The 25,316-nt window shown below is 42.1% G+C and overlaps 2 protein-coding genes across 4 annotated transcripts in view; one reads left to right on the top strand and one right to left on the bottom strand.

Annotated features, from left to right (window-relative positions):
- Positions 1–1,221: 1,221 nt before the first annotated feature.
- Positions 1,222–16,058, bottom strand: pigp (phosphatidylinositol glycan anchor biosynthesis class P). Of its 2 annotated transcripts, none has more exons than XM_031895984.1 (5): positions 6,195–6,216; positions 5,985–6,074; positions 5,089–5,161; positions 4,268–4,386; positions 1,222–2,288 (listed from the first exon to the last, which is right to left on the bottom strand). In XM_031895984.1, exons 2-5 carry the CDS (start codon positions 6,064–6,066, stop codon positions 2,176–2,178), a joined length of 387 nt encoding a protein of 128 aa, XP_031751844.1. In that variant the 5' UTR covers positions 6,067–6,074; positions 6,195–6,216; the 3' UTR covers positions 1,222–2,175. The 2 variants fall into 2 exon arrangements, with proteins under 2 accessions (XP_031751844.1, NP_001016867.1); NM_001016867.2 differs by lacking the exon at positions 6,195–6,216 and adding an exon at positions 15,938–16,058 and having other exon boundaries at positions 1,227–2,288.
- An 88-nt stretch (positions 16,059–16,146) lies between these two features.
- The window catches only part of ttc3 (tetratricopeptide repeat domain 3), a 56,896-nt gene continuing 47,726 nt past the window's right edge, over positions 16,147–25,316 (top strand). Inside the window, exons 1-7 of one of the 2 annotated variants that reach the window (XM_031896550.1) lie at positions 16,147–16,284; positions 18,729–18,807; positions 20,005–20,053; positions 20,789–20,915; positions 22,513–22,603; positions 23,704–23,757; positions 24,485–24,617. In XM_031896550.1, coding sequence (XP_031752410.1) covers positions 18,742–18,807; positions 20,005–20,053; positions 20,789–20,915; positions 22,513–22,603; positions 23,704–23,757; positions 24,485–24,617 — 520 coding nt within the window. In that variant the 5' untranslated portion in view covers positions 16,147–16,284; positions 18,729–18,741. Of the gene's footprint in view, positions 16,285–16,374; positions 16,572–18,728; positions 18,808–20,004; positions 20,054–20,788; positions 20,916–22,512; positions 22,604–23,703; positions 23,758–24,484; positions 24,618–25,316 lie in introns of those variants that run through there. The other variant, XM_004912114.4, reaches the window with a different exon arrangement.

Raw genomic sequence — 25,316 nt, 5'->3', positions numbered from 1 at the left:
AGTTTTTATTGGTCCAGTCTGTCTAAAAAGGGGAAACCCTAATGGCTGATTCATCACTGATAGGATCTGACTGTGACTTACAGATCTTTCATCTAAAGAGCAGCCAAGGGTCTTTGTGTGTTTTTCCCAGAGGTTTCACCCTTGCAAACTAGGAAGGTAATGGTCACATATTAAACAGGTAAAATATATATCATTATATGTGTAGGGCACTCCATTGCCCCAGTGCAGCAAGGCAGACACTTACAGTTTATTCAATGGGCCACTCAGAGGGCTTGATGGAGGAAAGTGTATTTATATCATCACAAGTCCTGCATTTTCCTTTGCAAGGAGTCTCCTAATTGCATTACTATATAGCCAAGCTTATTATATTGTCAGATTAAGGTTTATAAAGATGTGCAGCCCCTGCCAATTCTACAGTGTGGCAGTTGGGGGCAGGAAGGCCTGCAGGCTCATTAAGGGACATGACAGAGGTAACTGGGGACACATTTGTATGCAACTATCTTTGAAGAAATAATTATCAGCATGGCTATATGCAGAGCTGGGCCAAATGCAATGGGCAAGCCCCCAGCCGTCATCTGCTAGCCAACCCCACCTCTCTGCTCACTGATTCTGATGCGCAGAGCCATAGAGGTATGGTGGCCATACACGGGACGATTCGCTTGTTTGGTGAGGTCGCCAAGCGAGCGGATCTTCTCCCGATATGTGGGAGATATTAGGCTAATTTGATCTTACGGCCCTAGGGCCAGATTCCATCGGATAAGGGAACGCATCAATGAGCCGATGTGGGGGGCCGGCTGGGGGTTCTTCTGGTATTCTGGCAGGCCCATGGACACTGCCAGAACTAGGGGGAGGCAGAAAAGGCACGTGCCTAGGGTGCAACAGTAAGGGGCACTAGGTAGGTACCTCTTCTGCCTACACCTAGTCTGAGCTCTCTTGCCCCACCTGCACTTGTCACTGCATGTCCCACCCACTTATCAAAGCACATATGCGTGCACTGAGGGGATTGGGGCCCCCTAGGGTGCCCGCACCATTTGGCCTACCTCTGAGGGTGAGAATCTTTAGGACCCTGAAATTCCATTTTTTAATCTCTGAAAGGTAAGCATGGTTGGTGGCATTGGAAAGGCTGCTTCAGGGTGCAGAATCGTACCTGGCCAGGCCAGTCCCACCCAGTTATTAAACCCCTTTAGAATATCATGTACATATAAATCATAAACATTCTCGTTTGCTATGTAGCACAGTGTTGCTTTAATGGATTTTGAATAAAACCAAGTGTGTTGAAATACAAATAGCAGGCCTCATGTTTGTATATACAGTGCAAATGACAATACTATAACGAAAGGGATAAAAGGCACGGCAGCTTCTCTGATCATACAGGAAAAACTTAAAGGGAAAGTCCACCTTTATATTAGCATTCAGTATGGATCCATTCTGAGCAAATTTGTAACTAGTCTCTATTAGTTATTTGGTATAGCTTGTCACAGAGAAACCTATCTAGTTTGCCATCTCTGACCCCACCAACCAGAAAAAGAAATCAATTTGGAGGGTTCAATTGTATTTGGGGTGGCCACCTGGCCAGTAAAAAAAATGCTCAAAGTTTTAATAGGAAAAAAACATAAAAAATCTAGGAAAGCCAGCATTTGTTTTTCCAGAAAAGGCAACAACCCTAATTTTACTGCTCTTATTTTTAGATGTTTATCTTTCTTTTCTAGCTCTCTCCTATTGATCTTCCATCATACTGATTTTTAAACTGCTAATTGGTTGCTAAGATCATTGAGCACTAGCAACCAGATAGCAGCTGAAATTCCAAGCCTCAGTGTTGCAGAGCAAAAAATGGTTTGTATGGGTTTTCAAAATGACAAATATTAAATAATCACTAATTGCAAACTGTCTTAGAATTCCAATAAAAGTGAATTTCAAGGTAAACTGCTTTTTTTTTTATATAGCAAGTGAAGTGGCAGCACAGTATAAATGTGACTGGGAGCATAGACCTCTGCAGAATCTGCTGTTCCCACATCTCCAAGTCTGCGCATTTGCACCTCTAAATAAAACACTTGCACCCATTGGTTTATGGGGCCCAAGTAAAAAAATAAATAAATAAAACACAGTCCAGAAATATATAGCTACATGAATTATCATAAAGAATGGGGTTTTGTGGGTCCGAAGGATCTTCCGGCATCATCTCTCAGTGAGGAAGAACATTTTATTAACCTCGCTGATGGAAATGTCCCTCAGTGCTGGGATGGCATCCTCTTGGCACGCCTTCTCTTGCTGATTTTTGGCATAAGAGTCTGGAAATTGTGGTAAAAATTTACAAATTACAACACTCAGTGGCACTGAAAGAACAGGTACCGCTGATCATCTATTAGCTCTGAGCGGCACTGGGAGTTCTTGAGGTTGCCCATAACTGCAATAAACTGCACTAGGATATTGGCCAATCTAGTGGCTGCTTTCAGTCTGTATACCCAGCATGCATTGCAATCCTTGGGCTGACAATGTAGCACCAAGGGAGGTTATTTACAGAATATATATATATATATATATATACAGTGGTGTGAAAAACTATTTGCCCCCTTCCTGATTTCTTATTCTTTTGCATGTTTGTCACACAAAATGTTTCTGCTCATCAAAAACCGTTAACTATTAGTCAAAGATAACATAATTGAACACAAAATGCAGTTTTTAAATGAAGGTTCACGTTATTAAGGGAGAAAAAAAACTCCAAATCTACATGGCCCTGTGTGAAAAAGTGATTGCCCCCCTTGTTAAAAAATAACTTAACTGTGGTTTATCAATTTCAATTTTCAATTTCAATATCAATTTCTGTAGTCACCCCCAGGCCTGATTACTGCCACACCTGTTTCAATCAAGAAATCACTTAAATAGGAGCTACCTGACACAGAGAAGTAGACCAAAAGCACCTCAAAAGCTAGACATCATGCCAAGATCCAAAGAAATTCAGGAACAAATGAGAACAAAAGTAATTGAGATCTGTCAGTCTGGTAAAGGTTATAAAACCATTTCTAAAGCTTTGGGACTCCAGCGAACCACAGTGAGAGCCATTATCCACAAATGGCAAAAACATGGAACAGTGGTGAACCTTCCCAGGAGTGGCCGGCCGACCAAAATTACCCCAAGAGCGCAGAGACAACTCATCCGAGAGGCCACAAAAGACCCCAGGACAACATCTAAAGAACTGCAGGCCTCACTTGCCTCAATTAAGGTCAGTGTTCACGACTCCACCATAAGAAAGAGACTGGGCAAAAACGGCCTGCATGGCAGATTTCCAAGGCGCAAACCACTTTTAAGCAAAAAGAACATTATGGCTCGTCTCAATTTGCTAAAAAACATCTCAATGATTGCCAAGACTTTTGGGAAAATACCTTGTGGACCGACGAGACAAAAGTTGAACTTTTTGGAAGGTGCGTGTCCCGTTACATCTGGCGTAAAAGTAACACAGCATTTCAGAAAAAGAACATCATACCAACAGTAAAATATGGTGGTGGTAGTGTGATGGTCTGGGGTTGTTTTGCTGCTTCAGGACCTGGAAGGCGTGCTGTGATAGATGGAACCATGAATTCTACTGTCTACCAAAAAATCCTGAAGGAGAATGTCTGGCCATCTGTTCGTCAACTCAAGCTGAAGCGATCTTGGGTGCTGCAGCAGGACAATGACCCAAAACACACCAGCAAATCCACCTCTGAATGGCTGAAGAAAAACAAAATGAAGACTTTGGAGTGGCCTAGTCAAAGTCCTGACCTGAATCCTATTGAGATGTTGTGGCATGACCTTAAAAAGGCGGTTCATGCTAGAAAACCCTCAAATAAAGCTGAATTACAACAATTCTGCAAAGATGAGTGGGCCAAAATTCCTCCAGAGCGCTGTAAAATACTTGTTGCAAGTTATCGCAAACGCTTGATTGCAGTTATTGCTGCTAAGGGTGGCCCAACCAGTTATTAGGTTCAGGGGGCAATTACTTTTTCACACAGGGCCATGTAGGTTTGGATTTTTTTTCTCCCTAAATAATAAAAACCCTCATTTAAAAACTGCATTTTGTGTTTACTTGTGTTATCTTTGACTAATAGTTAAATGTGTTTGATGATCAGAAACATTTTGTGTGACAAACATGCAAAAGAATAAGAAATCAGGAAGGGGGCAAATAGTTTTTCACACCACTGTATATATATATATATATATATATATATATATATATACACACACACACACATATACACTAGATTCTATATACTGTAGCCAGAGTCCCACTTACCTGTTACAGTGTGTATGGAGTCTAGGGGAGCAGTGCTCATCATGTTTATACCAAACAGAAAGATATAGGCGATGCCGAACACAACGAGGAGGTAGACGGGCACTGCCACAGCCCAATATCTATAAACACAATTTGTAAAAGAAACTGAAATGCCAGACAACAAAGGCATTACTATCAGTCTGCAATTACTATACTGTAGGTAGGACTTTGTGGCTGCACACAATATGTATCCTGTTATCCTACTGACATACTGTGCCACATTTACTAACAAATATGCTCTAATTTGTGCAGAGTAACTGATCACAGATGTGCATTCATTCTTCTGTCTGCAGGAGTCTGATTAAAGCTAATTGTTTTACTGAAGGCTTTGGGTGCAATGGGGCTAATATACCTGACAGGGTTGGACTGGGCCGCCGGGACACCAGGAGCAGCCCAGACCCGACCCTTGCCAGCGCTCCCCTGGCCTACGGTGTTCCTCCCCTGATGCGTTAAACTTAGGCGCGTTTAGGGGAGGACGTTGGGCAGAGCCACTGTGGGTGGTTAGGGGGTGTAGTGGGGGCCCCTAGGGGATGCAGGGGATGCGGCTGGCAGGGCACCTCCAGTGCCCCTGGGTCGGCAGCCCCGGTGGGCCCTGCACCCCCCAGTCCGACCCTGATGCCCGATGTTAGTAAATGATCCCCTTCTGTGTATCTGGGGCTACAAAGACTTTTCAGACTGACACTATACCATGTAAACCTGCAGCCATCCTGCTTTGCCCAGAGAGAAAGGGAACACAGTGCATACAGTACAGCTATGTGTATAGTGCTTACATCAGTACTTACTTTTGGGGCCAGTACGTCAGTCCTAATGAGTGTAACCAAGACTCTGGGATGAAGCCCCACGTTAGGTACAGAACTGAAAGTACAAAACAGCAGCTCAGTCACAAATACCAGAAAGACCAATTAAATAAGTGCAGTAGGGTGCAAATGCCCAAAAGTAACTGTATCCTAGATTGTGACCAGTGTTTTGTGGCATAGCTGAGAGGTGGCTATTAGGTGCTGTGCAATAATAAACAGAGACTATGGGGCCCCCCAATGGTTTAGTTGGGTAGGCCAAAGGTTTGAGAAGTGCTGGCCCTGTTAGAGGACAGAAGTAAAGAAGTAGTGATGTGCGGGTCAGGGACCTGCAGGTTGGGTGGGCTTGGGCCGGCAGCCACACAACTTTCTTAAGCCCAACCTGACCTTACTTTGCCCGCTTACGCTTCCAAATGTCGCTATTTATTGATTTGTGCCTGTGTGCCCTGGGCCTTTTGTGATGACAGAGATGGTGGGTTGGCCAGGGCTACAAATTCCGAGGCTCGGCGGGTTACTGTCCAGTGCAGATCAACTTTTTGTCGACCCACACATCACTAGTAAAAAGGAGATAGAGGCTGTCAGGTTCTCTGGTGGCCCTGGGGAGCCCAGTCCAAAACTGAAAAGGGGAGCAAGGAGTAATGTGGGGAGCAGTATTGGCCACTACGGTCCCTTGCAATGAGAGGACTGAATGGACATGATATTTCTTTATTTAAGCTTTGATCCATATGAGTGATCCGGAGACAGGTGGTGACCAAAGCTTCAGGGGCACAATAAAACATGTTGTATGGAAGGAGCTTGTTCAGCAGAAGATGGCGGCCTGTACGTCTCACTAGCACAGAACCAACTGCTCCAATACACAATGATATGCAAGTGCTGATACTCACTGAAGCCAAACTGGGAACCCAAATACAGAACGAAGCCATAAATTGCCCTTTCAGGTAGCGGGGACGGGGAATTCTCCACCATTGTGATATCTGGAATAAAAAAGGGATAGCCAATTAGGCACTTTCCATTGCTCACAATAGAAGACTTTAGGAATGAGACCCACAGTTATAAACGTTGTTTAATGCCCAGAGAAAGGAGAAAATAATCACCATTAAAAAAACAATAAACTTCAGCCCCTTGAATATAATTTGGTTGTGCCTGATGCTCACTCGGGTGGAACTGTATCAACACAATGAGATTCCATGTGAGGTGCGACTGCTGATAGAGGGAGTCAGGGAAAGTTCATTGGGGTTAATGAGTAACTGGGCCAAGGCCCCGGGAGTGCGGCTCTGGTCACTGTAAGGTCATGGGCTGGCCAGGTGGCACCGAGGCTCAGAAAACTCTATGAACGTCACCCAAAAACTAGTGTTGCATAAAACAATATACATTCACTAACGTGCGATATAAGTTTTGTTTAGATGGAAATCTCTGAAAGCAGTTTATCCATTCTGTTCTCTCGTCTTGACTCCTGAAACAAAGTAGCAGAAGTCTGTTCTCCTCCGGGTCTGTTGGCTTCTGCTACACTGTTTCAGCAGTGATAACCGGCAGATTCTAAACAAAACACCAGGCTTCCCAAGTAGTAGACAATAATGGGCCCAAAATGGGGTAGTTCAGCCCTTGGGCCAACATTCTGGTCATGTAGTTGACCTAAAGTCCTCATTTAGATACCAACTGGGAAAGAGACAGGTTTGGGCAATAAACTATTCAAAAGGGGGCAATTTGGTAAAGAGTGGCCAAGTCTGGTGCCAATGTCTGCAGGGTATAAGCAGTTCATGTACCCAATGGTGAGCTTATCCGATAGGCTTTATCCCTTGGCAGAGGTACTGGTCTCATTCTGCCCAGTCCAACAAACAATACAGATCTCCTCTTCTGTGTGCACTGCCATGAATAGTGCAGCCCATGCCAGACACGAGTATAGGCGCCCATGGGTACAGGCTCCCGCTTGTATAGGCACCCGTGGGTAAAGGTGTCTGTGGGTATAGGCACCCGATTGTATAGGTGCCCGTGGGTAAAGGTGCCTGTGGGTATACGTGCCTGTGGGTACAGGCGCCCGTGGATATATGCACTTGTGGATATAGGCGCCCATGGGTATAGGTGCCCGTGGGTATATGCGCTTGTGGATATAGGCACCCATGGGTATAGGTGCCCGTGGGTATATGCGCTTGTGGATATAGGCGCCCGTGGGTATAGGTGCCCGTGGGTATATGCGCTTGTGGATATAGGCGCCCGTGGGTATAGGTGCCCGTGGGTATATGCGCTTGTGGATATAGGCGCCCGTGGGTATATGCGCTTGTGGATATAGGCACCCGTGGGTATAGGTGCCCGTGGGTATAAGCGCTTGTGGATATAGGCACCCGTGGGTATAGGTGCCCGTGGGTATATGCGCTTGTGGATATAGGCGCCCGTGGGTATGCCAGCTTACCGGGCCTGTATAATATACAATGTGAGGCCCCTGAACTCCAGCCAACCTTTACTCAGCACACAGCTCTCCTGTAGTGAAACCTGATCCACATAATATCTGACATGGGGGGGAGCCTGGGGGCAATGGGAAAATGAAGTGTTTGTTGCTATTTAGTGAGTGGAAGATCTGTAACTCAGCACCTCATGTAGGTGAGATCCCAAGCTGGGCTGCTCTCCTCTCCCGACCCCACCCTGAACTGTGGCTCACCCTTCCCCGCGCCCACTACTGACAGACGCCATACTGCCCTCACCACTTGCGCTCACTCACTCGGCTGGTTGCTAAGCACAACGCAAAGCAGAAACCCTGCCCGGCTCTAATAACGCATAATAAATTCATCAGTGTACATGTATGTATGTAGGGCTGCCATTGGGGGGCGGGCCTAGTGTTCTGCCGGCCCATTATAATATCTTTTAGAGGGGGGCGCATTGTGAAAGTTATATATAAAGTAACAATAAAAATTACACAATTTACGTAACTTCTGCATGTTACTAGAAACGTACTTAAAGGGGCTGTTCACAACTAAAATTAACTAGTCTGAGGAAGAGATTGATATTGGTCTTCATCTTTTATTTAGTTATTTCATTTTCAGTTCAGGAGCTTCTCCAATTTAAAATTTCAGCAGCTATTTTGTTGCTAGGGTCAAGTTATCTTAGCAACCAGGGAGTGGTTTAGATGAGAGACTGGAACATGAATAGTAGGGGGACTGAATAGAAACTAGGGAGGGGCCTTTAATTCTTAAGCTAATGGGATGGATGAGAGGACCCTAAGGAGTTTCATTGGCCACATTGATTCATTGATCCATTATCCCATGATCCCAACTAAGATATAATTACCCCTTATTGGGGGCAGAACAGCCCTATTGGGTTTATTTAATGGTTAAATGATTCCCTTTTCTCTGTAATAATAAAACAGTACCTGTACTTGATCCCAACTAAGATATAATTACCCCTTATTGGGGCAGAACAGCCCTATTGGGTTTATTTAATGGTTAAATGATTCCCTTTTCTCTGTAATAATAAAACAGTACCTGTACTTGATCCCAACTAAGATATAATTACCCCTTATTGGGGGCAGAACAGCCCTATTGGGTTTATTTAATGGTTAAATGATTCCCTTTTCTCTGTAATAATAAAACAGTACCTGTACTTGATCCCAACTAAGATATAATTACCCCTTATTGGGGCAGAACAGCCCTATTGGGTTTATTTAATGGTTAAATGATTCCCTTTTCTCTGTAATAATAAAACAGTACCTGTATTTGATCCCAACTAAGATATAATTACCCCTTATTGGGGGCAGAACAGCCCTATTGGGTTTATTTAATGGTTAAATGATTCCCTTTTCTCTGTAATAATAAAACAGTACCTGTACTTGATCCCAACTAAGATATAATTACCCCTTATTGGGGGCAGAACAGCCCTATTGGGTTTATTTAATGGTTAAATGATTCCCTTTTCTCTGTAATAATAAAACAGTACCTGTATTTGATCCCAACTAAGATATAATTACCCCTTATTGGGGGCAGAACAGCCCTATTGGGTTTATTTAATGGTTAAATGATTCCCTTTTCTCTGTAATAATAAAACAGTACCTGTACTTCATCCCAACTAAGATATAATTACCCCTTATTGGGGGCAGAACAGCCCTATTGGGTTTATTTAATGGTTAAATGATTCCCTTTTCTCTGTAATAATAAAACAGTACCTGTACTTCATCCCAACTAATATATATATATATATATATATATATATATATATAATACAAAAAGGTACCCCGCACTCACAGGACTTATAAGAAAATAAACAATTTTTATTGGTCAAAAAACTGTTTTTTGACCAATAAAAATTGTTTATTTTCTTATAAGTCCTGTGAGTGCGGGGTACCTTTTTGTATTATCTCTATTATAATTCTGCACCCAGGCATCCTTACTTCTGATACGTGAGTGCCTGATCCTCTTGGACTTCTATATATATATATAGACTGAAGGAGTCCCGATTAGAAAAAGGGGTCTGTTATATCAGTGAGACTTGAGAGGTCAGGGAAGGGGGCAGCACATCTGCCTGCTGCTCATTTTCCTCCATATTTCATAGTGACAGTAGCTGTAGGGGGAGAATATTATACGACCTATCGTCACTGCTCCACTCTATTTGCCTGATAGACTCACCTCCTCTATTTACAGAAGCTGCTGATAACATCACCCGAGTGCTGAGATACCTGCCAGTGGCCTCTATTACCTCTTCAACTTCCTTACTTTTACTTTTGGGGTTTAGCCAAGGTCAGGCTGGTGTAAAACAGGAGCAGTGAGTGCAACTAATGAACCGGAACCTGATATTCTGATATTAAACGAAGCTGGATCTATGCACATTAGACTGACAGCTGTACAGATTTGGAATGCTCTCCTTAACTTTTAGTATGATGTAAAGAGTGCTATCCTGAGACAATTTGCAATTAGTCTTCATTTTTTATTATTGGTAGTTTTTTTTTTTTTTTAAAGATTTCACTTTTTGTTCCACAGCTCTCCAGTTTGGAATTTCTGGTTGCTAGGGTCCAATATACCATAGTAACCAGCAAGTGGTTTGAGAGAGTGACTGATATATAAATAGTAGAGGGACTGAAAAAAAAAGATAAGTAATAAAAAGTAACAATAACAATAAAAATTGTAGCCTCAAAGAACAAGAGTTTTTTTGGCCGCCGGCGTCAGTGACCCCCATTTGAAATCTGGAAAGAGTCAGAAGAAGAAGGCAAATAATTCAAAAACTATAAAAAAAATAAAATAATGAAGACCAATTGAAAAGTTGCTAAAAATAAGGAAGGTCTGGCTGCCCTTTTAGTACATTGGTCATTGGATCCAATAGTCCAATAACCATTTTGACATTAGAAAGGATTTTCTTTTGCTCCTGAATCATTTTGAAGTCAGGAAGGATTTATTTTAAAAAAGGTTCCTTGTCAGTCATGTCTTTGTTCATCGACCTCAACTACTATACAAATGAAAAAATGTAATCACTGTAAATATTTTTATTTTACACCAAAGATTCTGCCCATATTTGGGGCCCTTTGTTTCTTAACTTTCCACAATAAAGATATAGGATCCATTATCTAGCTCCAAATTACAGGATGGCTCCATTTAATCAATTCTAATTAGTAAAAATGATTCCTTTTATCTCTGTAATAATAAAACAGTACCTGTACTTGATCCCAACTAAGATATAATTACCCCTTATTGGGGGCAGAATAATCCTGTTGGGTTTATTTAATGGTTAAATGATTCCCTTTTCTCTGTAATAATAAAACAGTACCTGTACTTGATCCCAACTAAGATATAATTACCCCTTATTGGGGCAGAACAGCCCTATTGGGTTTATTTAATGGTTAAATGATTCCCTTTTCTCTGTAATAATAAAACAGTACCTGTACTTGATCCCAACTAAGATATAATTACCCCTAAGGGCTCTGGTACACGGGGAGATTAGTCGCCCGCGGCAAAACTCCCTGCTCGCGGGCGACTAATCTCCCCGAGTTGCCTTCCCTCTGCCATCCCACCGGCGAACATGTAAGTCGCCGGCGGGATGGCAGACGCGGCAGCGCGATTTCGCGCAAATCGCCGAAAAAGACTCGCGAGGCTTTTTCGGCGATTTCCCGAAATCGCCCCGCCGCGTCTGCCATCCCGCCGGCGACTTACATGTTCGCCGGTGGGATGGCAGAGGGAAGGCAACTCGGGGAGATTAGTCGCCCGCGAGCAGGGAGTTTTGCCGCGGGCGACTAATCTCCCCGTGTACCAGAGCCCTTATTGGGGCAGAACAGCCCTATTGGGTTTATTTAATGGTTAAATGATTCCCTTTTCTCTGTAATAATAAAACAGTACCTGTACTTGATCCCAACTAACATATAATTACCCCTTATTGGGGCAGAACAGCCCTATTGGGTTTATTTAATGGTTAAATGATTCCCTTTTCTCTGTAATAATAAAGTACCTGTACTTGATCCCAACTAAGATATAATTACCCCTTATTGGGGCAGAACAGCCCTATTGGGTTTATTTAATGGTTAAATGATTCCCTTTTCTCTGTAATAATAAAGTACCTGTACTTGATCCCAACTAAGATATAATTACCCCTTATTGGGGCAGAACAGCCCTATTGGGTTTATTTAATGGTTAAATGATTCCCTTTTCTCTGTAATAATAAAACAGTACCTGTACTTGATCCCAACTAAGATATAATTACCCCTTATTGGGGGCAGAACAGCCCTATTGGGTTTATTTCATGGTTAAATGATTCCCTTTTCTCTGTAATAATAAAGTACCCGTACTTGATCCCAACTAAGATATAATTACCCCTTATTGGGGCAGAACAGCCCTATTGGGTTTATTTAATGGTTAAATGATTCTCTTTTCTCTGTAATAATAAAACAGTACCTGTACTTGATCCCAACTAAGATATAATTACCCCTTATTGGGGCAGAACAGCCCTATTGGGTTTATTTAATGGTTAAATGATTCTCTTTTCTCTGTAATAATAAAACAGTACCTGTACTTGATCCCAACTAAGATATAATTACCCCTTATTGGGGGCAGAACAGCCCTATTGGGTTTATTTAATGGTTAAATGATTCCCTTTTCTCTGTAATAAAAAAACAGTACCTGTACTTGATCCCAACTAAGATATAATCACCCCTTATTGGAGGCAGCAGTGTAACCCACTGAAGGGCCCAGCCCCATCACCTGCACCTCCACGCCCCAATCACACCACTATTTTAAAGGTAGGAGAGGGGCCAGGGAGAGAGGACTACAGTACAGCAGACAGTACAGTGATCCCCCTGTCACCCAGGCCCCTCCCCTGAGACCACAGGGTCTGCTGTATAGATAGTTAACCACTGTTTGAAGGCAAAACATTCCTATTGGGTCCAGAGCATTCTGGACAATTGGTCCTATACCTATATTTCTTTTTCTAAGGCACAAGCAGGTTTGGTAGATCTGCCACTAGGTGGTGCTATTTTGCTACTCTTTTGAAGCAGAGTGCATTATCAAATAGAAGCAGCATGTAAATTAGCTCTGGTTTCCCCTAAGCAGGCATATATGTCAAACACAAGGCCCAGGGGCCCCTTTTCTGTAGGAAAACATTGGGGGATCAGGCTGTAGGTGAGTTGGTTAAAGTAAAAGCAACTGGTAGAAAAATTAAAAGTGAAGTATCAGGGAGGGGTTGTACCTACCCATGTGTTAACTGTAACCATTGTAATGGTATTATATGTGGGGATAATGTAGTACATCCACATAATGGCTCCAAACTTTATATCAAAGGGACCTTTGATTGTACTAGTAAAAATGTGGTGTACTACATTAAGTGTCCCTGTGGATTAGGCTATGTAGGCCAGACGAGTCGTGCAATACGGGTGCGATTGAATGAGCATAAATCTACGATACGTAATTATAAACCTTCAGTCCCCATGGCTATGGAAAAGGGAAAAGGAAATGAATTGGTTAAAAAATTGGGAAAGGAGAAAAGAGAAAAAAGAGAAACGACATTAGCTAGACATTTCTTTGAATGTGGCCATCAAGTTTCGCAACTTAAGGTCCCCATACACGGTAAGATCCGCTCGCTTGGCGAGATCACCAAGCGAGCGGATCTTCCCCCGATATCCCCACCTACGGGTGGGCGATATCGGGGAGCTTGAAGTTAAAAAAAAAATAATCCGATCGTTTGGCCCTGGGGCCAAACGATCAGATTATGTAGGCGGCAATAGGGCAGTCGGTTCGGGGACCGCATCAACGAGCCGATGCGGTCCCCGATCCGACTGAATTTTGTAACCTGGCTGACCGATAGCTGGCCAATTTCAGGCCAGATATCGGTCGGCCAGCCTGCTCGTTTCTGCCCCTACACGGGCCAATAGGCTGCCGAATCGGTTCAAGGGACCTGTATCAGCAGCTACAATCTGCCCGTGTATGGGGACCTTTAGGTGGCAAATATTGGAACAGGTTAAAGGAAGGGAAGATTATGATATACAAACTGGATTTGGGCTTTAAAAACAAAGTATCCTAGAGGATTAAATGAAGAGTGCATCATGTCTTGCTTTTTATGAATTGTGCTGGTAGTATGTTCTAATGAATTATATATATATATACATTTTTCCCTGCAGATAATTTATTATACAGCTGAGGAAGTATGCAGAGCTGCAGTGACAGGGAATCATTTTTTGCTTCAGGGTGAGTCTAAATTTCGATCTGGAAAATTTTTTGCAATCTTTGGTAACAAACCTTAGGTTTTGTGGTTAAGGTTACATTGTATAGGTTACAAGGTTAAATGAGACTTTGTAACAACAATGAGGGCGAAGGACATAGAAAACTATGTAAGGGGATAATGTTTTTAAGCAAGGTCTATGGAACATGTTTTTATGGATTTTTATGTATCAATTTTTGCAGATTTAATTACATTGTTTGAATTATGACCTGTCTATGGAGGTTTCACTTATGGACACTGGATATTGGGAAGTATTGTGATTCATGTATAACACTGTCTATTAATGGTTCTTGTGAACTTTGTATTGCACATTTAGGTAAAGCTTTTAAAGTGTTTTAATGGTTAATATATTAATTATATAATTATATATGCTAATGATGTGACTATTTAATCATGTGCACTGGTGTGTCTGTATGCCTGATGAAGGGGTATGCCCCCGAAATGTTGCTTTTTGAATAAAAACACTGAGGAGCTTTGCCCCGCTTGCATTTTACTTGTTGTGCCGGCTAAAATAATGTTTACCATCCAGCCTGATTACCATTCTCCTCACATAGTAACTAAGACTAAGAGGTATATTTATCATGCTGTGTAAAAAGTGGAGTGAAGCATTACCAGTAATGTTGCCCAAGGCATCCAATCAGTAATCAGATTTCAGCAGTAGCAAAGCATGTGATTGGCTGCTATGAGCCACATCACCGGTAATGTCTTACTCCACTTTTTACACATTGTGATAAATATACCCCTTAGTATCTTACTAAGTATATTAATAAAAAATTCAGCCCGCGACTTAGCCTGTGTTTTAGATTTAAGCCCCCTTATGTGATTGCGTTTGACACCCCTGCCCTAAGGCAACAGAAGAAACAGCTAGATACATATTATATATTTTGAAAACAAAGGGTAATGTTAACAAAATATTTCAAGTTACTTGGACTCTTGTACACAAACTACTATTGAGAAGAAGATTATAAACATTCCCCCCACCCAAAAAACTCTGCCGGCTGAAATCCACATGAATCCGTATTCAGTAGGTTATATACAGTGAAAATATCAGGAACACACGGCTCTATTTGTATTCTGCCAGAAAATTAGCGGTTCCCACCGTGAGAGTTAAAATATTAATAAAATATGTGGCAAAAGGTAAAAGATATTTTGAGGCACTTTGATAATCCCTTTAGCCATAATTACCCAGATATGGCAGTTAGATCTCCACAGAAAATGGATAATGAGTATGTTAATCCTATATATGTTAATACCAGGTTTGGACTGGGGGGTGCCCCAGGGGCCCTGCAGTTGCCTCCGCTGGACCCCCGACCCCCCCCCCCCCCCACGGGCCCCCCTAACCCGACATCCTCCCCTGAGCGTGCATAAGTCAAGGGAGGAATGGTTGGCAGGAGGAGCGCCGACAAGGGTCGGGTCTGGGCCCACTGGGATTTTTCCCGGTGTCCCGGCGGCCCAGTCTCACCCTGGCGAATACAATCACTGCAGAAATGCATTTTAAGCACATTAACCCCAGACATGAAAGCAAGATCACTTTAGAATATGTGCTAATAATTATTATAAGAAGCCATAATGATCTGGGGGTAGGAGGATTCTGGGTGCAAATACATCAAAAAAGAACTGTTCTAGTATAGTCAAACACACTATAAATATATATTGGGTCGCACAAACAGGGCACAGGCATACAGTTATGCAATAAATGTGTAAGCAAAGTGACCAACATCTGTTTATATCCTTATTGTACCGCTGGTTCTGACTCCTGGAACAATGCAACAGAAGCCAGCGGAGTAACGAACCAGGAAACTTCTGCCACATTGTTTCAAGAGTCAGAACCTGAGAGCTGAAGAGGGGCAGACAGACGCTGCTTCCGGTTTCCAATTGCAAATAGCCTCAAAACCATTGGACTTTGTGCTGGTGAATCGAGGGGATAGGGGAAAGTTACTAATAACTATATTCTCTATCATTATGAGAACAAATGCGATTTTGGCGCAGTTTGTGTTTCAGTATTAAAGGGACAGGCGCCACTGGGAGTGCGAGAACCATTCCCGGGATGGGATTTTACAAAAATACGACTATGCAGTTGGTCAGCTTTAAAGTTCCGGAAGAAGCCCCTGGACAAACAGCCCTAACCCTCCTAGTCAGCTCCTAAGCAAGCACTTACCAAGACAGCGGGCTTCAACTTCCGCGTTGGAATTTATATCCTTCCTAGTGAGGCGTGAAACCCAGCCCTTCCGTGAAACGCAAACATTGCGTGCCAGGACTCGTTCCGCTTGTAAAGCGAGCCTCTATAGGTTAAAAGGAAGACCTTGCATTCCGATTGAATTACGTCACTTATATCCATGTGCACACAGTCCAATAGGAAGGCGCCGGGGCGGGGCATGGCGCGGCGTGCTTACGCAGGACGCAATAGCGGAGCGCCGGATGCCAGAGGCGTGGGGCTGAGTTTTGTAGTTTGTTTAGATTGCGGCGGCTGGATCGCGGGAGGAGCGGAGGGTTCGGTTCTACAAGGTAAAGCGGGAGTCGCCACTTGCAAATAAAGGCAGGGATGGGGTGGAGCTAAGCTGCAGGGGGGTGGGATTCTATGTGGCCCTAACATGTGGGTGCTATAAATGTATTGCCCCTTATAGCCTGCATAGGGCCGGTATACTGAGGCAGAGCCTGTGGGTTATAGTGAGACGGCTTAGGGACATGGGGGTTCCGGGGCGCTATTGCTACTTCCCCCTGAGTAGAAGCCGGATATGGGCAGGAGGCTTGCCTTGCTCCTTCAGCATCAGTGCCCCCTGGGATTGCGGCTGGTTGGTGTAGATACATAAGCTTTGTAATGAGTAACAAGTGTTTGATACTTTCCTGTATATACACCTGTGCTGCCCAGCCTGCAGCCCTCCAGCTCTTGTACAACTGCAACTCCCACAGTCCCACTGACACTATAAGGCCCTCCCTTCTCACCACTCAATACCCCTGTATTGTGCCCCCTAGAGGGGCCAGCTGCTCACTGTGCTCCTGCAGGCAAACTTGTAAGGGGATAGTGGGACTGTGCCATTCACTCTCTATCAGATGCTTTGTATGTGTGTATATGTGTGTGTATATGTTTGTATGTGTGTATATGTTTGTATGTATGTATTTGTGTATGTGTGTGTATGTGTGTATATGTTTGTATGTATGTATTTGTGTGTGTGTATGTATGTGTGTATATGTTTGTATGTATGTATGTGTGTGTGTATGTATGTGTGTATATGTTTGTATGTATGTATTTGTGTGTGTGTGTGTGTATATGTTTGTATGTATGTATTTGTGTGTGTGTATGTATGTGTGTATATGTTTGTATGTATGTATTTGTATGTGTGTATATGTTTGTATGTGTGTGTGTATATGTTTGTATGTGTGTGTGTATATGTTTGTATGTATGTATTTGTGTGTGTGTGTATGTATATATTTGTGTGTGTGTATGTATGTGTGTGTATGTTTGTATGTATGTGTGTATATGTTTGTATGTATGTATGTATGTATGTATTTGTATGTGTGTATATGTTTGTATTTGTGTGTGTATGTATGTGTGTATATGTTTGTATGTATTTATTTGTGTGTGTATGTATGTGTGTATATGTTTGTATGTATGTATTTGTATGTGTGTATATGTTTGTATGTATGTATAACTTTATTTATAAATTGCTACTTATGTACGCAGCGCTGTACAGTAGAATACATTAATAGAAACAGGGGGTTATTAAGATAATAATAGATAAGTACAAAGTATAACAGTAAATAGAAATAAATACAAGATAAATACAGTTGCAATAAGTTAAGAGTCAAAGATACAAGAGGATGGAGGTCCCTGCCCCGTAGAGCTTACAATCTATATGAGAGGGTAACTAACAGACACAAATAGGAAAATGCAGTATAAGTGCTGTAGGTGACAGTGACATTACAATATAAGTGCCAGTTCCCAGATCAGGTGCTGGGCGAGTGCTCCAATAAGGAGTCTTTAAGTTTGTTTTTAAAAAGACTGAGGGAGGATTCTCTCCGGAGGAAATCAGGGAGGGCATTCCCAATGTGAGGGGCAGCAAGGCTAGTAACTTCTAGTAGCAGCTACTTGTCACGGCTACTAAAACAGACAATGCTGATCATTTACTGATAACTGTGTGTATGTATGTAGATAGGGAGGCATTGCTAGCAGTAGTAGTGCGTGGCACACACACAATGATGAGCAAGTGGGCAGGGTAGGTTTTAGGAACATGATTCATTGCATTGTGTTTTTTGACAGCACACGCCTAAAAAGCATTCACAGAATGATACATTTTTCTACATGTTGTCTCTTTGGGTTGAATAACACAAGGCAAGTAGAACCGTATACATGAGGCAACATTATAACAAAAATTTATTGTATTTGGTACGATCTTTGTTGCAAGTTTGTGCTGTGACACAGACTATGCTGGCTACACAGTAATACAAAGCATCGGATCTGTAAGCATTCTGATGCAGTGAATGGCTGCTCTGTGAGCTTTCCATTGCCCTGATGCTGTTAGGCACTTGCTGATATGTCCTCAGGTTAAGTTAGGGTGAAGACACACTGAGCTACTTAGTAGCAGGTATTTGTCACGGCTACTAAACGCCAGAAAATCCCCTGCCATAGACAATAATGAGAATTGCCTTTGGTAAAATACACGTAGAGACAGTTATCAGTAAATGATCAGCATTGTCTGTTTTAGTAGCCGTGACAAGTAGCTGCTACTAGAAGTTAAGCATGGATGCAAAAGGGATTACAATGACTGTTTCCCCATCAAGGGGGGAACAATAAAGTTCAAGTGGTGGGCCTTAATTTAGATATATCTGAAATAATGGTGAATGTGTTGAATTTGCATAAGAGTAGAATTTGAATTAGAGTAGAATTCGACTCATTTAGGGGATGTTGGATTACACTGTTAATTACTTTTCTGTGTGCTTTTCTGTTTAAGGGACCCTTCAGCAATGGATGGGATCGGGTACACAGATATTGGCAATGGAAGCTCGCACGTTATTGCCACCTGTTTCCGAGTAAGTACTGTCTTATACTGTTTTTGGCTTCAGCGGTGCCTATCTTCATGCATTGGCAGCGCAATTGGCAGGGGCGGGCTGACCCAGCGCCCTACGCAACCCAGTCGGCCACCTCGCCCCTGCACCTGCGCTATCGGGGGGGGCTGCAATGCAAAGCGATAGTTCATTGCCCCCACCGCGTAATGACAAGTGGCGGGGGCAATGAAAACAGATCACAGACTAGGGGTAGGCAAGAAGAGAGGCTCCTGCCTGGTGCCCCCCAATCGTTGCGCCCTAGGCAGCTGCCTCTTCTGCCTACCCCTAGTTCCGGCCCTGACAATTGGGATATGTATATGAAATCATTTTTTTAATACACGCATATCATTTTTGAGTGCACAGTCCAAAAGAGATGGGTCAGCATTTTATTGGGTCTTTACTTAGCTCATAACAAGGTTACAGATATACTGGCCTTCAGGCTGGGCCCCCTTAGCTCATAACATGGTTACAGATATATAGAAACATTGGGGTAACAGTCACCCTGCTATAGTTCCAGGGGTACCCAGGGCACAAATAAGCACTCACCCCAAATCCCCCCCTAACTGGCCTTCAGGCTGGGCCCCCTTAGCTCATAACAAGGTTACAGTTATATAGAAACATTGGGGTAACAGTCACCCTGCTATAGTTGCAGGGGTACCCAGGGCACAAATAAGCACTCACCCCAAACCCCCCCCTAACTGGCCTTCAGGCTGGGCCCCCTTAGCCCATAACAAGGTTACAGATATATAGAAACATTGGGGTAACAGTCACCCTGCTATAGTTCCAGGGGTACCCAGGGCACAAATAAGCACTCACCCCAAATCTCCCCCTAACTGGCCTTCAGGCTGGGCCCTCTTAGCCCATAACAAGGTTACAGATATATAGAAACATTGGGGTAACAGTCACCCTGCTATAGTTCCAGGGGTACCCAGGGCACAAATAAGCACTCGCCCCAAATCCCCCCTAACTGGCCTTCAGGCTGGGCCCCCTTAGCCCATAACAAGGTTACAGATATATAGAAACATTGGGGTAACAGTCACCCTGCTATAGTTCCAGGGGTACCCAGGGCACAAATGAGCACAGGATTTCCAAGTGCACATTATGTGGGAATACTAAGTCACTGTACTGTTCTATTTTGTGCTTTTTGCATGTACATTTTAAATTATCCTTTTTTTTTGCCAGGGTCATGAATATCCTATGCAAAGACCACCTGTACCTGTTGGGGAGAAAGGTAATACTTAAAATTATTCTACTATAATGAATTATTTTTTGTGTAGGTTATGTTTCACCCTGTCAAGATATATCTCTTTACTTTTATTCGTATTTTGACCCATTCTTCTAGTCAGATGTGCTCCAGGTTGTTCATATGCCTGAGATTCTCAGCTGGATTCAGATCAGGGCTGTGGTTGGGTTGGTAGGGTAATTTGTTTCAGTGCTTTTCTATGCATATTTGCAATTTATATGAATCATTTTTGGTAGTTTCAGAGATATTTAACTTTTTATTAACTGCCAACAGAGCCACCGGCTGTTCAGTTCCTGTCACTATGCGGTCGGAAAGATAGGAGGAAGATAACAGAACAGTTCTGAAGTTGCTCTGCTCAGGATAGATCAGAAGCTCCTATCTCTTTCCTGAGCAGAGCAACATCAGAACAGTTATGTTTTCCTTCTGATCATATCTCTCTACTATATCTCTTTACAGTTCCTGTAACTGGCCAGCAGGTGGTACTGTTGTTACAGAATTCATTATATTGGCAGTTAATAAAAGGTTAAATAGCTCTGAAACAAAAAATATGTATTTCATATGTGTGCGGATAAATCATTTATGTGTTTTTCATGGATTACATAGTTCCTAGCTGAATGCAGGCAAATCTTTTACTAACAAGCTCACATAATGTACTTTCATTTTTTCAAATAATACATTGTGACTTAACTTTTTTTTAAATTTATTTTGTTTCTTGTCACACAGTCGATCCTGTTACATTCTGGCTCTCTCATCCATTAGACGTTATACATGAACACTGTGATTTAATTAAAGTCTATATTTTGTGGCCAGTCCTTAAGGCAGATGCATCTCCAGTGTACAAAGGACCATGGTGAGTAAGCAGAATGTCTGTTCTCCATAAAACCATACTGTTAATAATTCCCTTCTGTGGAACATAATCATGATCTCTTAACCCTTTAGATATCTTTCCAAATACAGATATGAACCTTACAAGCCTATAAATGCCAGGTTAAGATTGGAACGGCTTTTCAAATATTCAGATTATATCAGTTTTCCTCCAGTCCATTGGTTCCAGATAAAACAGTGTCTGAGAAAATTGGAAAAGATGGCCTTGCTGAAATGAACATGAGGTTTTGTTCACTATAACTTTGGTGAAACATTTATGTGCCATAACTTGTGCCGGCAACTTGGCTCCTTGGGCTGAAGTGGATCGTATACCTCTGGCACTTTCATAGTAAACATTAAGGAAATGACATTAAAAACATCTGATTTTATAGAGTCCATATAACTAAAACGTTTCCATTATTTAATGGAGCAATACTCTCAACCCACTGCTGAGATACTTAAAACATTTTTTCAATGAGTTACTAATTAATTTATCACTTATATTTGCTAAAAAATGGATCTTATCCTTCTTCCTCATAGGATGGTCCTAGGATGGCGTTTTTATTCTGTGTTTATAGTGGAGAACTTAACCTTTCAGTGGGCTCAAGATTTTTATGTGCTAAAGTTTGCTAATGAGTCTTTGTTCATTTATGTTTTGCAATATGCATTCATTTAGATATTAACAAAATTATCCACTTGTTTTAGTGAGTGCCTGTTGGGGGTTGTTTGTGCTTAAAGGACAAGGAAAGGGTAAGTCACTTGGGGGTGTCAAAATGTTAGGCACCCCCAAGTGACTTGAATCACTTACCTTGTACAGGGGCACCAGCCCGGGGTAAAAGGTAGGCAATTTAAGTCACATGGGGGTGCCTAACATTTTGGCACCCCCAAGTGACTTTGCCTTTCCTTCTCCTTGAAAAGATTTGTTGCACAATATCCTTTGGGTTCTTGCCCCCTATTCCAGCCCAGTTTTAGGAGTAGAAAAGCTAGAAAAGTGGGGGTGGCCAATTTAGACTTTTTCTGCACAGGAATGCATAAAATTATGTAAGTGCTTAGAAGCACCCCAAATCCAGGCAGGCGTTTTGAGTCTGTTCTGTCCCATGGTAATAACCATTGGTTTGGGCCCATAAGCTAAATGAAGCTATGAAAGATTATGGGATATGGCTGAAGAAAAATACACACACTGAACACATAATAGATCATCTTTAATCTTTCCTATGCCAAAGTACAGTTACACTATTTGCTGTAAATGTTTGGCAGCCCGAAACTGTAAAACCCTATGGTGCATGTCTGGACTAAGCTTAAAAATTGGCCCTGGTATTTCAGGTACACAGAGACCCAAACAACCCCCCACAGGCCCAATAAATAGTGACATCTTACAGCAGCCCCTCTGGCAACTGCCAGGATCTACAGATTGCCAGTCTGAGCCTGCTGGCACTTAAAGGTGAAGTACCGGGATACCCGTCAAGTTTTGGAAATGTTTACGATGCAGTGTAGCAGCTCCTTTTCTTACCCAATGTGTTTGTCTTATTGTCATAGAAGCCATGACAAATTTAAGAACTAAACATTTGATATCCCTGATTTAGGGTTGATCATGATGGTTCTGGCCTGTGTATTCAAGAACTAAACTTCGTTGAGATGTTAGAAGATCTCCTGGATGTAGTAAAGAAAGTGGCGGTAAGGAAATAGTTATATAACCTGTCCCTCTTCTTTGTCCTGAAAGGTCAAAGGTCACTTCCAAGGAGCAACAGAACAGGAGATTTTGCAATGTTCACTCAGAAAAGGAAATTTATTGATGCGGGGCACCAAGCATAGAATAGCAGTACAGCATTCATCAGCAAAAATCAGATCTAACAGTCCTGTTCTGTGTATTATATATGTATAATATATATGTATGTTGTTATTTGTAGGCCATAGATGTAATCTTAGTGAAGTTTGAATCCGAATGTAAGATGACCCAGTCAAATCAGATTCTCCGTTGTAGGCCAGATAGAGGCAGAATAGAAAGGCTAATAAAAACTTCAGGTATGGGACCTGTTATCCAGAATGCTCGGGGGGTTTCTGGAAAAGGGATCTTTCAGTAATTTGGATCTCCATAACTTAAATCTGCTAAAAATCATTTAAATATTGAATAAACCCAATAGGACTGTTCTGCCCCCAATAAGGGGTAATTATATCTTAGTTGGGATCAAGTACAGGTACTGTTTTATTATTACAGAGAAAAGGGAATCATTTAACCATTAAATAAACCCAATAGGGCTGTTCTGCCCCCAATAAGGGGTAATTATATCTTAGTTGGGATCAAGTACAGGTACTGTTTTATTATTACAGAGAAAAGGGAATCATTTAACCATTAAATAAACCCAATAGGGCTGTTCTGCCCCCAATAAGGGGTAATTATATCTTAGTTGGGATCAAGTACAGGTACTGTTTTATTATTACAGAGAAAAAGGAAATCATTTTAAAAAATTAGAATTATTTTCTTATAATGGAGTCTATGGGAGATGGCCTTTCCGTAATTAGGAACTTTCTGAATATGGGGTTTCCGGGTAAGGGATCCCACACCTGTACAATCATTTTAAAAGTTGCTTTGAACGGGTCTGTATATGTCTATCTATATCATTCTAAATGTCTATAACATCCCCTTTAATCTTTTTGCCTGAATATTATTTTCTAATTAGCGCTCCTCCCACCCTTTATTAATGGTACGTTGACCTGTTTGAGTTAATATTTACCAGTTCAGTAATGCTGGTGTATAATGTATTTTTTCATTTCAGCATGAGCGACGGTTTATAGAGGGCTTATTAAAGATTGCGAAGACAATGGAAATGGTGGGTTTCCTTTTCACTGTTTTGAAGTATAAATAATAGATAAACCACCCATGGTGCCATGTTATTGGACTGTAATAGATACTGTCTGTCACTGCTTATCACATGAGGGTTTCAGGCTGAAAATTTGTCTGTAGGAAGGACACACTTATTGTGAAGAAAAACTCTTCTTAAGGGTTAAGCTTTACACATTCAGGCTTGGATTATTACAGGGCAATTAAAAACTGTAAGAAACATTAATCATTAAATAGGGCTGCTTTGACAATGCCTTTATACAGCAGCCCTATACAGCTTACTACCTTGCTGTACTTCCTGTCTGTTTAGTGAATAAAGTGCTGCATCTGTTTAGTGCTGTGCAGTTGCACTGCTAATGCAGCTACTATTTTTTGGCTATGCTTTATGTGAAGCTCTTGTGTATATGCACCACTTTTATGGGGTTGAGTAATAAAAGGCAATGAGTTTGCCCAGGAGCAGTAACCCAGAGCAACCAGTTAGCAGGTAGCATTTACTGGTCACATGTTTAAAAGAAAACATCTTATTGGTTGCTGTGGGCTACTGCTCCTGGGCAAACTTAGTGCCTTTTATTACATATGAGGCATAGTCTGTAGCCAATGCCAGGAATAAAAAATGATCCTTTATATGATGTTGTTCCTTACATTGCAAAGATACTTTCGTAACCAGTTGATATTAAATCCTGTCTTGTGATATGTATGGTTTTTTCTATTTTAAGGTTCAGTTAAATTATCAGCATCTATCAGAAGCAATGAGCTGGCTGAGATCGACAGGGGAACTACAAATTTGCAAGAAACTGGAAGAACAAGATAATTTAAGCCTCTTTCCTCTGCAGATATTATTTATTGACTGTAAGTGGGATACCAATTTCTGGGGGCAAAAAAAAAAAAGAAACAATCTTGGGCACCCTGTAGTGTAGGTGATAGCAGGAATATCACTGATAACCCCAGTGACTTTAATCGCTTACCTTTTACCCCGGGCTAGTGCTTCTGTTAGAAAATTGCACCAGCCCGGGGTAACTGCAGCGAGTGTTTCCTCTTCCTTCTGTCTTCTGAATCCCGGGGCGGCTTTTTTGTTAAAGTTCGACTTGTCACTCTAGCGCAAAGAAGGAAGAAGCCCTAACATTTTGGAACCCCCCAGTGACTTAGCCTTTTCTTCTTCTTTAAATCCAGGTTGGTTAGCGGCCAGCTGGATAATGCTGGTGAACTTGCAGGTCAGCCAGTATTGCTTGCAAATGAGACAGTGATCTTGACTTGTAAGTGCGCCATTAGGGTCCAGGCAATTACTAGGCAATTCCCAGCTGGAACCCTTTCTTAGAGCTCCTTCCTTCCAGTTGCAAATCAACCACAAGAAGAATGTTACCCCCCGAGTTACTCATTGGTTTGGACTATGATCCTAAGTTGTACATACAGCAAAAAAGCTAGGGAGCTCAGCTTGACACAGAAAGGAGACATTTCATATTGGGCCTGTTTGAGCTGGGGGTCACTGTGTCTGTTCTGTTTTTCAGTTTTAACTGCATTTCTTTGATATCCTTTTTTTTTTTTTTTTCC

This window comes from Xenopus tropicalis, chromosome 2 (assembly GCF_000004195.4).
Source record: "Xenopus tropicalis strain Nigerian chromosome 2, UCB_Xtro_10.0, whole genome shotgun sequence".
Classification (NCBI taxonomy): Eukaryota; Metazoa; Chordata; class Amphibia; order Anura; family Pipidae; genus Xenopus; species Xenopus tropicalis.
The sequence above is the reverse complement of the archived record's forward strand: the minus strand, read 5'-3'. Positions and strand labels throughout refer to the sequence as shown.

Bases quoted from the DNA above. Each gene is read 5' to 3' on its own strand.
- pigp (NM_001016867.2), bottom strand. From the start codon at position 6,066: ATGGTGGAGAATTCCCCGTCCCCGCTACCTGAAAGGGCAATTTATGGC. The intron at 5,162-5,984 runs GTGAGTATCAGC...TTGTACTTTCAG, and splicing joins GGGTTCCCAGTTTGGCTTCA to TTCTGTACCTAACGTGGGGC. The intron at 2,289-4,267 runs GTAAGTGGGACT...CACAATTTCCAG, and splicing joins CTCCATACACACTGTAACAG to ACTCTTATGCCAAAAATCAG.